We start from the raw sequence: 17567 nt of genomic DNA, 5'->3' as shown, positions 1-17567 counted from the left end.
TTCAATCCCATCCCTGTCCGTTTGTAGCAGCAGGACCTTGGAGAACTGACTTTACCTGTCCAGGATTCAATCTCCCCCTCTACAGAAGAGGCTAATGCCACTCACCTCACAAACTCCTTGTAGGGATTAAGTGTATTTGTAACATGGTAGGTAGTTAATGAGGTGTAGTTGCATCTGAATCCTCAAAGCACTTTTTCCTCTAATCTGCCCTCCCCTTCTGTCTCCATCTGTAGGCCCGGGAGGTATCTAACAAGATTGTTGGCTATCTGAATGAGGAGGGTGTTCTGGACCAAAACAGGTCCCTGTTCTTCATGCAGTGGGGTCAGATTGTAGATCACGACCTGGATTTTGCCCCTGACACCGAGCTGGGGAGTAGTGAGTACTCCAAAGCCCAGTGTGATGAGTACTGTATCCAGGGAGACAACTGCTTCCCCATCATGGTAAGGCCCTGCAGCTGGGCATCTCTGACTAGCTAGCCCCTTGCCCACCCTGATGTAGCAGACATTCCCAGCTCATCAGCTAGGATCTCTGGATAGATCATGGATACTGATTTGGTAGTTTCCCAAGCCTCACTCATTCATTTATTCAGTAAACAGACATTGACCACCCCATACCAGGCAATGCACTAAATGCTGAGGATTCCAAAGGGAACAGGACACTGCTCCGGCTCTCAAGAACAAAGGGCCAGCGTGGGAATTGGACAAGTAAACTACTGATAGCAGAATGGGAACACTGGCGAAGGTTGTCTACATCCCCGACCTAGCAGCATTGGTAACACCTGGGAGCTTATCAGAAATGTAAAATCTCAGTTGGGAGAGGTGGCCTACGCCTGTAATCCCAGCACTTTGGGAGGCTGAGGTGGACAGATCACCTGAGGTCAAGAGTTTGAGACCAGCCTGGCCAACATGGTGAAACCCTGTCTCTACTAAAAATACAAAAATTAGCCTGGCGTGGTGGTACATGCCTGTAATCCCAGCTACTCATGAGGTTGAGGCAGGAGAACTGCTTGAAACTGGGAGGCAGAGGTTGCAGTGAGCCGAGATCCCGCCACTGCACTCCAGCCTGGGTGACAGAGAGAGACTCCATATCAAAACATAAAAAAGAAAAAGAAAAAAAAAAAGAGATGCAAAATCTCAAGTCTCACCCAAGATGTTAGGAAATAGATTCTACATTTTTTCCAAGATCCCCAGAGATTCATTTTATGCATGTTAAAGTTTATGCTGCTGTACATCATTGTAGAGGATGACTTCAACTCCACTCAGAAGGACCTGAAACCTGGATGAATACGAGTGAGCAGCAGGGATTTGTAGGAATTTCCATCTGGAAGGGAGAGGAGCTTGCAGCAATGCATCTTTTCCTATTATTCGTGGGTGTTACAGTTGGAGAGTCATTTATTCACTCACAGAATAAATCGAGGCTATGTGCTGTGGTATAAAGAGCATAAACTGTGGAATGAAGCCAATGATCTGAATCCTACATCTTTCCCTTCCAGTGTGTAAGTTCTTAGGTAACTTACTTAACTTTTCTGAGCCCCAGTTTTCTCATCTATAAAATGGAACTGAATTGTCCACCTTACAGGGTTTTTTCGAGGACTGAGGTGAGTTAAAGTATGCATAATTCCTGGCACACAGTAAGCCCAAAATAAATACATGGCAGCTGTTGTTAGTAGTAATTATTAACAAATCTGTTCCCACCTCATGTCCTGCTTTCCTGTCCAGGGAGCTCAGGACTCCCTCCCCACCAAAAATTTGGAGTCCTCACTGTGAGGACTGAATGATTACCCTCAGCTCTTTCACACAACAGGATGTAATGAACTTCAGGATATTATGAGCCCAGGGTGAGTAATGTCAGCAAGAAGTGTCTGGGGTCAGTGTCCAGTACCAGGGTCCCAGGAAGGCACCATCAGCATCTTTGCATCCAGACTTGCCCTGGGGAGAGGTTGCCAGGGCCCAGCTGTTCCACCCCTGCCCAGTCACTTCTGTCCAATCTCTCTGCAGTTCCCACCCAATGACCCCAAGGCGAGGACTCAAGGGAAATGCATGCCTTTCTTCCGAGCTGGATTTGTCTGCCCCACTCCACCCTACAAGTCCCTGGCCCGAGAGCAGATCAATGCCCTGACTTCCTTCCTGGATGCCAGCTTTGTGTACAGCTCCGAGCCAAGCCTGGCCAGCCGCCTCCGCAACCTCAGCAGCCCCCTGGGCCTCATGGCTGTCAACCAGGAGGTCTCAGACCATGGGCTACCCTACCTACCCTATGACAGCAAGAAGCCAAGCCCCTGTGAGTTCATCAACACCACAGCCCGTGTGCCCTGCTTCCTGGCAGGTGAGTCTCTAGCCTGGGAACAGAAGGGCCCAAGGACAAGGGGATTATCCAGGGAAGCTTTACCACTGCCCCCTTCTTGTCATCTTTCTGGAAAAATGCACACTGAGCCATCGCTGTCCCTAGCCAGGTCCCGGTCCAGGACTAGCAGAAAGGCCCAGATGAATAAAGAATTCAAGAACATGTATTCACTGTAAAACAACATCAGGAAGTCCAGAAAAGTAACAAAGAAAATAAATAGAAAGTACCAGGCCTGGTGGCTCATGCCTGTAATTCCAGCACTTTGGGAGGCCGAGGTGGGCAGATCATGAGGTCAGGAGATCGAGACCATGCTGGTTAACATGGTGAAACCCCATCTCTTCTAAAAATACAAAAAATTAGCCGGGCGTGGTGGCGGGCGCCTGTAGTCCCAGCTACTTGGAAGGCTGACATAGAAGAATCACTTGAGCCCAGGAGGCGGAGCTTGCAGTGAACCGAGATCGCCCCACTGCACTCCAGCCTGGGCGACAGAGTGAGACTCCATCTCAAAAAAAAAAAAAAAAAAAAAAAGAAAAAAAAAAATTCACACAATCCCACTACCCACCAATAATCATCATTAACATTTTAATGCTTATTTTCCAGTGTTTTTCCTATCACAGATACAGTTCTACATTGTTTTCAATAATTGGGTCCTACTATAAATAATGCTCCAAAACCTGACGTCTTCACTTAATCTACTTCATGCCATTAACTGTTCTTCTATGACATGGTTTTTAATGGCTGCCTAGCATTGCATGACACATATTACCATCATTCATTTTCTCAACCCTACTTGGGGGTTATTTCCAGTTTTTCTGTGTTTTGTTGCTGCTGTTTAGGTAAGGAATATCTTCACTGATAAATCTTTGTTCTCATTTTTGATACATTTATTAAGATAATTTCCCAGAAGAGGAAGTTCTAGATGAAGAGGAATGTATATTTTTAAAGCTTTTTATAACCTGGGCACAAAACCCCCACTCATACAGCCTGTGCACGACCAAAGCCCTGCCAATTCTGTTCATTCCAGGTGCCCTCCTGGTCCTCTCTGTTTCCGGCTTCTAGAGGCCATCTCACCCTCAAACATCCTCTCTCTTAGGACAAACCCCCTGGCCACCCTGACATTGCAGAAGGCCAGCTCATAGGCCAAGATACCTTTATAGATGTTTTGGATTTTGCGTTCACATATACTCCACATCAATCCAGACACAAAACTGAGTTATTTTTTGTTCTTCATAAAAATATGCACTGACACCAAGAATTTGCAATTTTAAATAGACTTTCCTGGCCTGGTGCAGTGGCTCACGCCTGTAATCCCAACACTTTGGGAGGCTTAGGTGGGAGGATTGCTTGAGACTACAAGTTCAAGACCAGCCTGGGCAATATAGCAAGACCCCTGTCTCTACAATAAATTTAAAAACTAGCAACACATCGTGGCACATGCCTGTAGTCCCAGCTATTCTGGAGGCTGAAGCAGGAGGATCACTTGAGCCCAGGAGGTTGAGGCTGCAGTTAGCCAAGATGATGCCATTGCACTCCAGCCTGGACAACAGAGCAAGACTGTCCAGATAGATAGATAGATAGATAGATAGATAGATAGATAGATAGATAATGATAGATAGGTAGATAGATAGATAGATAATAGATAGATAGATAGATAGATAGATAGATAGATAGATAGATAGATAGATAGATAATAGATAGACTCCCCTAAAGATTAGCGGGCACAGGGAGAAGTTCCTTATTCCCTTATGAGACACCTGGTCTTTGGCCATTTAACTGCTCCTCCATCCTTACTCCTCTCTCCCTCCCACTATAGACCCCCATCTCCAGATTATTCTCCCTTTATTACCCAGAGGAACTCAGCCCTACCCAAGCTCCTCACCTCAAACCTGCATTCCTAAAACCTTCAAAGTTGCTCTGTGAAGTAAAAAGCTCCTCATTCATTCGAAGCCCCCCTTCCTAGAAGGCAATTGGGTTATAATTAGCAAAATGTTACTGTGTAGTGTGTCACCACTAGCCTTTGTCACAGTCCTGTGATAGGCTTTATTCTCATGTTCATAGGTAAGAAGACTGAGGCTCAGAAGTGTTAAGTAACTTGTCCAAGGTCACACAGCTAAAAAGTGTGTATATAGAACTGAGAGTCAAACCTATGATTCAGCACCCCCTCCCCATCCCTCTCCACCTGACAGGAAGGAGAGCTTGTTGATGGGGGGGTCCTGTGGGGCACCATCATTTCTTTGTGCAGGTTACTGGGTCCTGGGGCTGTTAGGGAGAATCTGCCTTCCTGTCTTCTGGGCTTTCAGGAGATTCTCGAGCTTCAGAGCATATTCTGCTGGCCACGTCCCACACCCTCTTTCTCCGCGAGCATAACCGGCTGGCCAGGGAACTAAAGAGACTCAACCCTCAGTGGGATGGAGAGAAGCTCTACCAGGAAGCCCGGAAAATCCTGGGAGCCTTCGTGCAGGTAGGGAGGCCCAGGAGCACTGTCATCCCGACCCACCTGGCTCCCACTCCTGACTCTGCCCTCTGCTTACTGCTGCGCCTCCGGCTCCCTCTTCTGTTCCCACACCGTTTCCCCGGCCTCTCTGCTGCTTCTCTCCTGTTGTCTCATCCTTTGAAATCCCCCTCCTTTCATTTCTTCAGCTTCTCTGTCTCAAAATGAATCTCTGGATTGGGAGTGTTGGAAAGTCAATTGTGCGTTGGTCCCTTCAAGTGTGCCTGCCCGGTGCCATCACTGGACTGTAGGCTCCTTCACTCCCGGGACTGCTACACCGCAGTGATTTGGGTTATTTTGATTTGATTGTCTTCCTTTTTAATTGTCTACATCTAAGCCCGTCTCATGGGCATACTCAACAGATATTGTTGATTGGCTGATCAACTAACTAGAAGAGACAAAGTTGATGTGTTGATGTTAACCATGCATATATTTTTTTAAACATTTTATTTTGAAATAATTATAGATTCTAATATATTGCAACAGGAGGGGGGTTTCAAAGGATGAGACAATAGGAGAGAAGCAGCAGAGAGGCCGGGGGAAACAGAGGTTTGGGAAGAGAAAAGGTAGCTGGAGGCGCAACAGCGAGCAGAGGGCAGAGCCAGGAGTGGGAGCCAGGTGGGCCCCGGTGGCAGGGCTTTTGGGCCTCCCTCCCTGCAGATGATTAGATTCTAAGAATTATACAGGAATCTTAAAAAATATACAAGGAGGTCCCATGCACCCCTCACCCGGTCTCCTCCAGTGCTAATGTCTTACATAACCAAGATACAGTGGCAAAACCAGGAAGTTAACATTCATATAAACCATAGAGCTTACTCAGATCTCACCAGTTATAAATGTAATCATCTCTGTGTGTGTGTGTCTGCACAGCTCTATGCAGTTTTATCACATATGTAGCTTCAAGTAACCACCACAATAAAGACTCTTAACTGTACTGTCCCCCCAAAACTCCCTCATGCTATCTCTTCATAGCCACATCCATCCTCACCCCTTTATCCGTAACCCCTGGCAACCACTGATCTGTTCTTCATCTCTATAATTATGTTATTTCACAGATGTTATATATATGGAATTATGCGACATGTGTCCATCTGAGATGGGCTTTTTTCATTAAGCACAGTATCTTTGAGGTTCATCCATGCTGTTGTGTATATCAGTAGTTCATTCCTTTTTGTTGCTGAGTAGTATTCCATGGTATGAATGAACTACAGTTTGTTTAACCATTCAACTTTTGAAGGGCATTTGGATAGTTTGCAGTTTGAGATTGTTATGAATAAAGCTACTATAAACATTCAAACATAAGTTTCTACATGAAAATAAATGTTTATTTCTTTGAGATACATGCCTAAGAGTGCAATTGTTAGGTCACATGCTAAGTCCATTTTTAGGGTTTTTTAAAAATTGTTTAATGTTTTTAATTTTGTGGGTACATAGTAAGCGTCTATATGTATGGGGTACATTGGATGGTTTGATAAGGGCATACAATGTGAAATAAGCACTTCATGAAGAATGGGGTATCCCGCCGGGTGCGGTGGCTCATGCCTGTAATCCCAGCACTTTGGGAGGCCGAGGTGGGCAGATCATGAGGTCAAGAGATCGAGACCATCCTGGCCAACATGGTGAAACCTCATCTCTACTAAAATACAAAAATTAGCTGGGCGTGGTGGCACGTGCCTGTAGTCCCAGCTACTCAGGAAGCTGAGGCAGAAGAATCGCTTGAACCCAGGAGGTGGAGGTTGCAGTGAGCCAGGATCGCACCACTGCACTCCAGCCTGGGCAACAGAGTGAGACTCCATTTCAAAAAAAAAAAAAGAGTTATCCATCCTTCCAGGCATTTATACATTGAGTTGCAAACAATCCAGTTACACTCTTATTTTAAAATGTACAATTAAGTTATTCTTAACTATAGTCACACTGTTGTGCTATCAACTAGTAGGTCTTACTCTTTTATTTATTTATTTATTTATTTTTAATTTTTTTTTTTTTTTTGAGACAGTCTTGCTCTGTCGCCCAGGCTTCCTTAGCCTCCTGAGTAGCTGGGGTTACAGGCGCCTGCCACAATGTCCTGCTGATTTTTGTATTTTTAGTAGAGATGGGGTTTCACCATGTTGGCCAGGCTGGTCTTGAACTCCTGACCTCAAGTGATCCACCCACCTCGGCCTCCCAAAGTGCTGGGATTACAGGCATGAGCCACAGCGCCCAGCCATCATTGTATTTTTTGGTACCCACTAATCATCTCCACCTCCACCCCCCACAGCCCCTCACTACCCTTGCCGGCCCCTAGTAACCATCTTTCTACTTTCTATGTCCATGAGTTTAATTGTTTTGATATTTAAATCCCACAAATAAGTGAGAACATGCCATGTTTGTCTTTCTGTGCCTGGCATATTTCACATAACATAATGATTTCCACTTCCATCCATGTTGTTGCAATTGACTAGATTTCATTCTTTTTTATGGCTGAATAGTACACTATTGTGTATATGTATCATATTTTCTTTATCCATTCATCTGTTGATGGACACGAGTTGCTTTCAAATCTTAGCTATTGTAAATAGTGCTGTAACAAACATAAGAGTGCAGATATCGCTTTGATATGCTGATTTTATTTCTTTTGGGTATACACCCAGTAGTGAGATTGCTGGATCATATGGCAGCTCAATTTTTAGTTTTCTGAGGAATCTCCAAACTGTTCTCCATAGTGGTTGTACTAATTTACATTCCTGCCAACAGTGTACAAGGATTCCCTGTTCTCCACATTCTTGCCAGCATTTGTTATTGCCTGTCTTCTTTATATAAGTTATTTTAACTGGGGTGACATAATATCTCATTGTAGTTTTGATTTGCATTTCTCTGATGATCAGTGATGTTGAGCATCTTTTCATATGCCTGTTTGCCATTTGTATGTTTTCTTTTGAGAAATGTCTATTCAAATCTTTTCCTATCTTTTGATTGGATTATTAGATTTTTTTCCTATAGAGTTGTTTGAGCTTCTTATATATTCTGGTTATTAATCCCTTGTCAGAAGGGTAGTTTGCAAATATCAATATTTTCTCCCATTCCATTGTCTCTTCACTTTGTTGATTGTATCCTTTGTTGTGCAGCAGCTTTTTAACTTGGTGTGATCCCATTTGTCTATTTTTGCTTTGGTGGCCTATGCTTGTGGAATAGTGCTCAAGAAATTTTTGCCTAGACCAATGTCCTGGAGACTTTCCCCAATGTTTTCTTGTAGTAGTTTCACAGTTTGAGGTCTTAGATTTGTCTTTAATCCATTTTGATTTGATTTTTATATATGGGTAAAAGATAGGGATCTAGTTTTATTCTCCCACATGTGAATATCCAGTTTTCCCAGGACCATTTATTGAAAAGGCTGTCTTTTCCCCAGTATATGTTCTTGGCATCTTTGTTGAAAGTGAGTTCACCATAGGTGTGTGGATTTGTTTCTGGGTTCTCTATTCTGTTACATTGGTCTCTGCGTCTGTTTCTATGCCAGTACCATGCTGTTTTGGTTACTATAGCTCTGTAGTATAACTTGAAGTCAGGTAATGTGATTCCTCCAGTTTTGTCCTTTTTGCTTAGCATAGCTTTGGCTACTCTGAGTCTTCTACTTTTAATTTTAAAAGGAACTGCCAAACCATTTTTTAGAGTGGCTGTACCATTTTACATTCCTATCAGCAATGTATGCATGATCCAATTTCTTAGCGTCCTGGTGGTGTCATCACCATTTTTTGTTTTATCCTTTCTGATAGGTGTGTAGTAATAGCTCATTGTTTTAATTTGCATTTCTCTAATGGCTAGTAATGTTGAACATCTTTTCCTGTGCTCATTTGCCACTTCTGTATCCTCTTCAATAAAATACTTGTTCATATATTTTGGCTATTTTCAAACTGGACTATTTGAATTGTAATGTTGAGTTTTGAGAGTTCTTTATGTATTCTAGACACAAGTCCTTTGTCAGATATGTGATTTGCAGAGATTTTCTCCCAGTCTATAATTTGGTGGGCTTTTTGTTTCATCCTCTTAAGAAGGTCTTTTGTAGAGCAAAACCTTTTAATTTTAATGAAGTCCTTTTAACCAAATTTTCCTTTCCTGGATTGTGCATGCGGTGTCAAGTCTCAGGACTTTTCTCCTAGTCCTAGGTCCCAAAGACTTTCTCCTGCTTTTTCCTTCTAGAAGTTTTATAGTTTTATGCTTTACATTTAAGTCTATGATCCATTTTGGGTAAATTTTTTGCATAAAGTGTGAGGTTTAGGTCAAGATGCTTTTTTTATTTTTTCTGGCCTATGGATGTCAGATTGCTCCAGCACCACTTATTGAAAGGCTATTGTTTCTCCATTGAATTGCTTTTGTTTCTTTGGCAAAAATTATTTGGGCATATTTACATGGATCTATTTCTGGGTTGTCTATTCTCTTCCACTGGTTTGCACGTATGTCTGTTCCTCTACCAATACCACAGTGCTCAATTACTGTAGCTATCCAGTAAGCCTTAAAACACTTTATTCTTCTTTTTCAAAATTGTTTTGGATATTCTAGGATCTTTCCCTTTCCATACATATTATTAAGTAAGTTTGTGTATGTCTACCAAAAAACCTTACTGAAATTTTGATAGGAATTGCATTAAAACTATATATAAATTTAGGGAGAGTTGACATCTTTACAATGTTGAGTTTTCCAATCCATAAACTCAGTATGTCTCCCCAATCTTTAGATTTTTTTATTTCTTTAATCAATATTTTGTAGTTTTATCACACAGATTCTGTACATGTTTTGTTAGATTTATACCTCAGCATTTCATTTTCGTTTTGTTTTGTTTTGAGACAGAATCTCGCTCTGTCACCAGGCTGGAGTGCAGTGACGCGATCTCGGCTCACTGCAACTTCCCAGGGTCAAGTGATTCTCCTGCTTCAGTCTCCTGAGTAGCTGGGATTACAGCCGCCTGTCACCAAGCCCAGCTAATTTCTGTATTTTTAGTAGAGATGGGTTTTCACCATCTCTGAGGCCAGGATGGTCTCAATCTCGACCTCATGATCCGCCCACCTCAGCCTCCCCAAGTGCTGAGATTACAGGCGTGAGCCACCGCACCCAGTCCAGTATTTCATTTTCTTTGGAGGAATTATAAATGGTATTACAGCTTTATTGCAGTTTCTACTTATTTTATCAGTGTATGAAAATATAATTTATTTTTTTTATGTGTTGATTTTGTATCCTGTGACCTTGCTAAACTCAATTAGTTCTAGGCATTCTGCTAGAGATTGCTTGCATTTTCTACACAGGTAATCATGTAATATGCCAATAAAGACAGTTGTATTTCTTATTTTCTAATCTATATGATTTTTCTTCCTTTTTCTTGCCTTATTACGTGTCAATTCCTAGAACTTCCTAGTGGCTCAAACTTCCAATAATATATTAAATGCACATAGTAAGAAAGCAGGCATCCTTGTCTTCCCAATCAAGAAAGTATTCAATCTTTCACCATTAAGTATAATATTAGTTATAAATGTTTTGTAGTTGCCCTTTATGAGATTGAGGAAGTTCTGCTCCATTCCTAGTGTACTGAGAGTTTTTATCATGAATAGATGTTGAACTTTATCAAATGGTTTTTCTGCATCAATTGATAGGATCATATGATTTTTATCCTTTAGACTATTCTGCTTGCTTTGGATTTATTTTGCTCTTCTTTTTTGAGTTTCTTGAAGTAGAAACTTAGATGACTGATTTGCAATCTTTTCTATTTTCTAATGTATTTAATGCTATAACGTTCCCTCTTAGCACTGAGTTGACTGCCTCCCACAAATTTTGATATATTGCGTTTTCATTTTCATTTGTATGTATTTTTTAAATTTCCTTTCAGACTTCATCTTTAACCTATGTATAATTTAGAAGTGTGTTATTTAATTTCCAAGTGTTTGTAGATTTTCTTGTTGCCTTCCTGTTATTGATTTCTAGTTTGATTCCATCATGATCAGAAACTATACTCTGTATGATTTCAATTATTTTAAATTTGTTAAGATTTGTTTTATAAAACCCTGCTGTGGACTATCTTGATGACTATTCTATGAGTTCTTAAAAATAATGTGTATCTTGCTGTTGTTGAATGCAATGTTCTGTAAATGTCGATTGGATCTGTTGGTTGATGGTGCTATTCAGTTCTGTACTCCAGCTAATTTTCTGTCTAGTAATTCTCCCATTTACTAAGAGTCAGGTGTTGAAATCCCTCGCTATAAATGAGAATTCGCCTATTTCTTCTTCCAGTCCTGTCAGGTTTTGCTTCATGTATTTTAAAGCTTTAAAGCTCTGTTGTTTGATCCGTATCATTTAGGATTGCTTCATCTTCTTGATGGATAGATCCTTTTCTCATTATGTAATTTCCACTTTTGTCCTCTGAAGTCAATTTTATCTGATATTAATATAGTCACCCCTACTTTTAAAAATGGATGTCTCCATGATCTTTCTTATTCCATCAATTTCAACCTACCTATGTCATTATGTTTGAAGTGAGTTTCTTTTAGACAGCATATTGTTGGGTCACTTAAAAAAAAAAGGAAAAGAAATATACTCTCCCAATCTCTGACCTTTAGTAATCATTACTTTTAAATTATCTTTAAAGTAATTATTAACATGTTAGGTATTAAATTTCCCATATCTCTCATTTTATTATTTGTTTTCTGTTTGTTCCTTCTGTTTCTTGTTCCTCTAATATTGCTTTTCTTGCCTTCCTGTGGGTTAATTGAACATTTTTTAAAGGTCCAGTTGATCACATATTGCTTTGTATAATTTTCTTAGTGGTTGTTCTCAGGATAGATAGGTAGACAGATATAGAAATAAAGATAGAGATAGAGATATGGATTTACGACGTATCAACCTATTGGTGTCGTGCTTTATCATTTCAAGTGACATGTAGAAAACCTACTTCCATTTGGTCCCTTCACCTTCCCCACTTTTGAAATATAATTGTCTGAAGCATTTCTTCTACGTACATTTTATACCACATCAGATGGTGCGTCAACCATAAAATATAATGAAAAAAAATCATGAGGTGGAAAAGACTTTATGTTTACTTCTATTTTTACCCATTACATTGTTCTTCTTTCCTTTCTGAGGGTCCTTTCCTTCTTCTGTTACCGTTCTTCGTGTTTAGAGAGTTTTCTTTAGCCATTGTTTAAGGATAGGTCTGTGTGCAGCAAATTCTCTGAGTCTTCCTTTGTGTGAGAATGTCTTTATTTCCTCTTTATTCCTGAAGAATCATTTCACCAGCTATTGGATTCAGGGTTGACAGATTTTGCCTTTCAGCACATGAAAAATGTGGCACCACTTCCTCTGGCTTCCATGGTTTCAGATGAGAACTTCACTGATATTTGTTTTTTTGTTTTGTTTTGTTTTGTTTTTGTTTCTTTGAGACGGAGTCTCACTCTGTCACCCAGGCTGGAGTGCGGTGGTGACATCTCAGCTCACTGCAACCTCCGCCTCCCGGGCTCAAGCGATTCTCTTGCGTCAGCCTCCCGCATAGCTGGGATTACAGATGCACACCACCACACCTGGATAATTCTTTTTGTATTTTTAGTAGAGACAGGATTTTGCCATGTTGGCAAGGCTGGTCTCAAACTCCTGACCTCAGGTGATCCACCCAACTCGGCCTCCCAAAGTGCTGGGATTGCAGGCGTGAGTCACTGCGCCCAGCCGTTTACCATTATTTGAATTGGTGTTTCTTTATAGGTACTGTGTCATTTCTCTTTGACTATTTTAATACTTTATGTTTAGTTTTCAGAAATTTAATTATATGCCTTGGAGTGAATTTCACTATGTTTATCCTGTTTGGGATTCATTCATCTTCTTGAATCTGTAAATGTGTGCCTCTCACCAATTTTGAGAATTTTCAGGCATTATTTATTCAAATGCTTTTTCAGTTTCACCCCCTTTCTCCTCTATTTCTGGGACTCCATTGATAAGAATGCCAGATCTTTTGTTACGGTCTCACAGAACCCGGAGGCTCTGGTTTGTTTGAGCAATTTTTAAAGTCTATTTTCTTTCTGTTGTTCAGATTGAGTAAATTCTGTTGATCTGTCTCCAATTCTATCCTCTGTCATTCCCACTCTGTTACTGAGTCTATTCAAGCTTTTTAAAAATTTCAGTTAGTGTATTTTCAGTTCTGTAATTTTGATTTGTTTCTTTTTTATAATTTCTATTTCTTTGCTGTGATATTGTATTTGTTTCAGGATAATCTGTAATTAATTATTGAAGCATTTTTATAATGGCTGCCTTTAAATTTTTTATTAGATAATTATAGCATGTGATTCATGTCAGCCTTGGCATCAGTTGATTGTCCTTTTTACTCAAAACGTGGCATTTCTGGTTCTTGGTATTATGAGTGATTTTCATTTGTATCTTAGACATTTTGGTTACTATATTAGGAGACCCTTGATCCTATTTAAATTTTCTATTTTAGGCCAGGCACAGTGGCTCACACCTGTCATTCCAGCACTTTGGGAGGCCCAGGCGGGTGGATCACCTGAGGTTGGGAGTTCAAGACCAGCTTGGCTAACATGGTGAAATCCCGTCTCTACTAAAAATACAAAAATTAGCAGGGCTTGGTGGCATGCAGCTGTAGTCTCAGCTAGTTGGGGGTGCTGAGGCAAGATCACTTAAACATGGGAGGTCAAGGCTACAGTGAGCCAAGATGGCACCACTGCATTCCAGCCTGGGTGACAAAGTGAGACCCTGTCAAAAAAAAAAAAAGAAAGAAAGAAAAAAGCACTTCTATTTTAGCACATAGTTACCCTGTTTAGATTTAGCATGTAGGTTCTGGACTGCTTTTGTGGGCTTTAGGTCCACCAAACCTTAGTTTCCTAAGCCTTGCAATGCTATTCTTGTCTACTTCACTCTTTTGGTGTTTGGGGGCTTCCCACTCAATCCCTGCTGGTGCTGTCTGCAAGGCAGGAAAGTACTTCCCTGACTGCCTGCTGTTGCTGAGCAACCTTCTAGGGGAACAGGAACTACTGCACCTGAGCTCCTTATGGCACTGGGTTAAGAGCAAAGAGACACAGGGCTTCACTGTGAAAGCTAGACAGAAACGTGGAAAACGTGAAGTGAAAAAGCAGAATGCACAGGTATGCATTCTGTAGGATTGTAACTATGTAAAAGTGGGTAACATATAGGCAAAGACTACAAGAATAAAAATTAATATAATTATTAGGTTATGCGGAGGCATTTTTCTTTTCCGAAGATTTTTTATTTGTGTTAGTTCATTGTGTTTTTATGTAAAAGAAAACCAGAAACCAGTCTTTCCATTCTGCTGTATTTCTTTCAGAATTGGAGACTGGAAGAACTTTCCTCAGTTGCCCCTGAATCATTCCTGTGGTTTATCATTCCTTTTGCCCTGACATTGTTACATTAAAGTGACACACAAAGACTGTCACTTTAGCATCAAGGTCATAAACTTAGTGCAAAGATGACAAAGAGAGTATGTTTCATATGCCAAATTTAAATGACTGATTAGTAGAGCCTATGCTGAGACAAATCGTAAGAGATCAACAGAAAAAATGTCATGATTGATTAGCAATGTCTACTATGGTCATAGGAATGGGAACTGGGCACATATGCTATCCATTTGCCATCCTTGATTTTCAACAGCTCATCACTCTTGGCTGCAGCTCTTTCACAGCTCCCTCTGCAGAGGTTTCAGCCTTCTTACACCATTTCCTCTTGATTTTATTCTCCCTCCAGATTATCACCTTTAGGGACTACCTACCCATTTTGCTAGGTGACCACATGCAGAAGTGGATACCCCCATATCAAGGCTACAATGAATCTGTGGATCCCAGAATTTCCAATGTCTTCACCTTCGCCTTCCGCTTTGGCCATTTGGAGGTCCCCTCTTCTGTGTTCCGCCTGGATGAGAATTATCAGCCATGGGGGCCAGAACCAGAACTCCCCCTCCACACCCTCTTCTTCAACACTTGGAGGATGGTCAAAGATGGTATGCCCTTTCAGGGAAGTGCTGTCACCTTGGTCTCCCACTATGCAGTTTATTGTAGGGAAACTTCTCTTGGAAGTCAGATTCCAAGCACTTTTACATGACCTTGGGCGAGTGAATTCACCTCACTGAGCCTCAGTTTCCTCATTTATAAAATGGGGACAATAATAGCACCCATCTCACAAGGCTATGCAAAACATTAAATGAGATATACATGTGGAGCACCCTACAATGGTTCCTGGCACACAGGAGGTGATCAATAAGTATTAGTTATTCTTTCTTTCCTCTTGGCTTCTAAGGTGACTGGGATTTCCCTACTTCCTTCCCCTGCCGTAGGCTTCTCTGACTCCTACAGAAAGAGTTCATGGATTTGGTAAATACATTGCTCTTTTATCTCCTCTAGAGTTTTTTACTTCATAGAGGTGCCAGAGGTTGGACCCAACTTTCCTTTATCCCTAGGCTATGTTGTGTTGAAATTAACTTTACTTAAAGCCTAACAAGTCAAGGCCATTTCCTTGAGATTTATGCAGCCTTTTCCCATTATGCAATGTTCCTCAGCAGAACATATGGAAGAAAAAGCTGACTCCATGAACTAGAGCTTTAAAAATATCTTTTTTTTTTTTTTTTTTTTTTTTTTTTTTTTTTTTTTTTTTTGAGACAGGGTCTCATTCTGTCATCCAGGCTGGAGTGCAATGGCACAATCTCGGCTCACTGCAGCCTTGAACTCCTGGGCTCACGTGATCCTCCTCCCTCAGCCTCCCTTGTAGCTGGGACTACAAGTCACACACCCTCATACCCGGCCAATTTTTTTGCCTTCTTTTTAGAGACAGGGTTTTGCCATGTTGTCCAGGCTGATCCCAAACTCCTGGGCTCAAGCAATCTTCCCACCTTGGCCTCCCAAAGTGTTGGGATTGCAGGCATGAGCCACCATGCATGGCCAAAAAATATCTCAATGTTTATAGTCATGCCATCATCGCATGAATGCCCCTTTCTGCCCACCCCCAGAGTAGAAAATCTGGATGCCCCTGTCTCCCTGAGCATACCCTTCAGGCTGCACTGTGCTCTTCTCTCCCTCCTTCCAGCCTGGGATGTCCAGCTGACCCACATTCAACCAAGAGAAAATGTCTGGTGGAGGCACAGGCAAGCCATGGATGATGTTCCCACCCTACCCCCATCCTAAGCATGGCTTCTGGGTCTCCCTTGACAGGTGGAATTGATCCTCTGGTGCGGGGCCTGCTGGCCAAGAAATCCAAGCTGATGAAACAGAATAAAATGATGACTGGAGAGCTGCGCAACAAGCTTTTCCAGCCAACTCACAGGATCCATGGCTTTGACCTGGCTGCCATCAACACACAGCGTTGCCGGGACCATGGGCAACCTGGTGAGTGGGTCTGAAGTCTGGCCTGCGCCGGGGAAATTTTAGCTAACTTCCTAGGGCTCCTGGAGACTCTCTTCTATAACCCTGAGGATCTGATCATCAGATCAATTCTGAAACAAAAGTCAGGCCAGTTTTTTTGTTTGTTTTTTTTTTTGTTGTTTTTTTTTTTAGACAGGGTCTTGCTCTGTTGCCCAGGCTAGAGTACAGTGGTGCGATCATAGCTCACAGTAGCCTCAAACTCCTAGCTTCAAGTAATCCTCCTGCTTAAGACTACCAAGTAGGTGGGACTACAGGTGTGCCACATGCCCAGCCTTTTTTTTTTTTTTTTTAATATAGACATAGTCTTGCTATTTTGCCCAGGCTGGTCTCGAACTCCTGGCCTCAAACAATCTCCCACCTTGGCCTCCCAAAGCACTGAAATTACAGGTGCAAGCCACCATGTCCAGCCCCAGGCCATTTCTAAAACCCACTTTGTTTCTCTATGAAGCAGAATCTTCCATTTCCCCTAATGCAGAGAAAAGAGGATATATCTGGTACTATCTTGGCATTCCTTAAATGAAAAAGAGATCACCAACTAACTTTAAAAACAGTTTAAAAGCCCTGAAAACATTAAGAAAACAGTAGAGAGAAACCAGTGACTATTGGACCTTTCTTTTGTCCCCATGAAAGGCAATTTAATTAAGAACCAGACTGCCTGAGTTCAAATCCCACCTATGTCATTTACTAGTTACAGGACTTTGGGCAAATTAGTTAACATTTCTGTTCTTCAGTTACATATTTGCACAGTGCTTAGAATGGTGCCTGGACTCATAGTAAGTACCACACAGGTTTCACGATTACTTAGTGGTTACATAGGACTTAACCAACTAGCCCCTTCAAGATTGAAGTGCAAATAAAAAACAATGGATTGCCTCCTTCCCCATCCCAAAGGCTATAAGACCAGACTTTCCAGGGCTGATAGAGCTGGAGTGGACATGGCTCCAAAGGGGGCTGTGAACAGGAAGTCCCTGGGATGAGACAGCCTCAGCCTCTCCAACCTAGGGTACAATTCCTGGAGAGGCTTCTGCGACCTCTCACAGCCGCAGACACTAGAGGAGTTGAACACAGTGCTGAAGAACAAGATGCTGGCCAAGAAGTTACTGGGTCTCTACGGGACCCCTGACAACATCGACATCTGGATAGGGGCCATTGCTGAGCCGCTGGTGGAAAGGGGTCGGGTGGGGCCTCTCCTGGCCTGCCTCTTGGGCAAGCAGTTCCAGCAGATCCGCGATGGAGACAGGCAAGTGCGTCCTCAGCCAGGGAGGGAAGGGCAGGTCCCTTCTCCAAGAGGGGTATCCCAATGTCCTGCATGAGCACTGATTCCAGATCTCAGCGTGAGTAGGGCTTTT

General features: G+C 41.9%; 1 protein-coding gene across 1 annotated transcript in view; it reads left to right on the top strand.

The window, feature by feature from the left end:
- Positions 1-17567, top strand: part of LPO (lactoperoxidase) — a 30148-nt gene that overhangs the window by 11839 nt on the left and 742 nt on the right. The window contains exons 7-12 of the mRNA XM_050764815.1: positions 234-440; positions 1998-2322; positions 4641-4801; positions 14552-14804; positions 16009-16182; positions 17221-17458. Coding sequence (XP_050620772.1) covers positions 234-440; positions 1998-2322; positions 4641-4801; positions 14552-14804; positions 16009-16182; positions 17221-17458 — 1358 coding nt within the window. The remainder of the gene's footprint in view (positions 1-233; positions 441-1997; positions 2323-4640; positions 4802-14551; positions 14805-16008; positions 16183-17220; positions 17459-17567) is intronic.

Source organism: Macaca thibetana, chromosome 16 (assembly GCF_024542745.1).
Source record: "Macaca thibetana thibetana isolate TM-01 chromosome 16, ASM2454274v1, whole genome shotgun sequence".
Lineage (NCBI taxonomy): Eukaryota > Metazoa > Chordata > Mammalia > Primates > Cercopithecidae > Macaca > Macaca thibetana.
The sequence above is the reverse complement of the archived record's forward strand: the minus strand, read 5'-3'. Positions and strand labels throughout refer to the sequence as shown.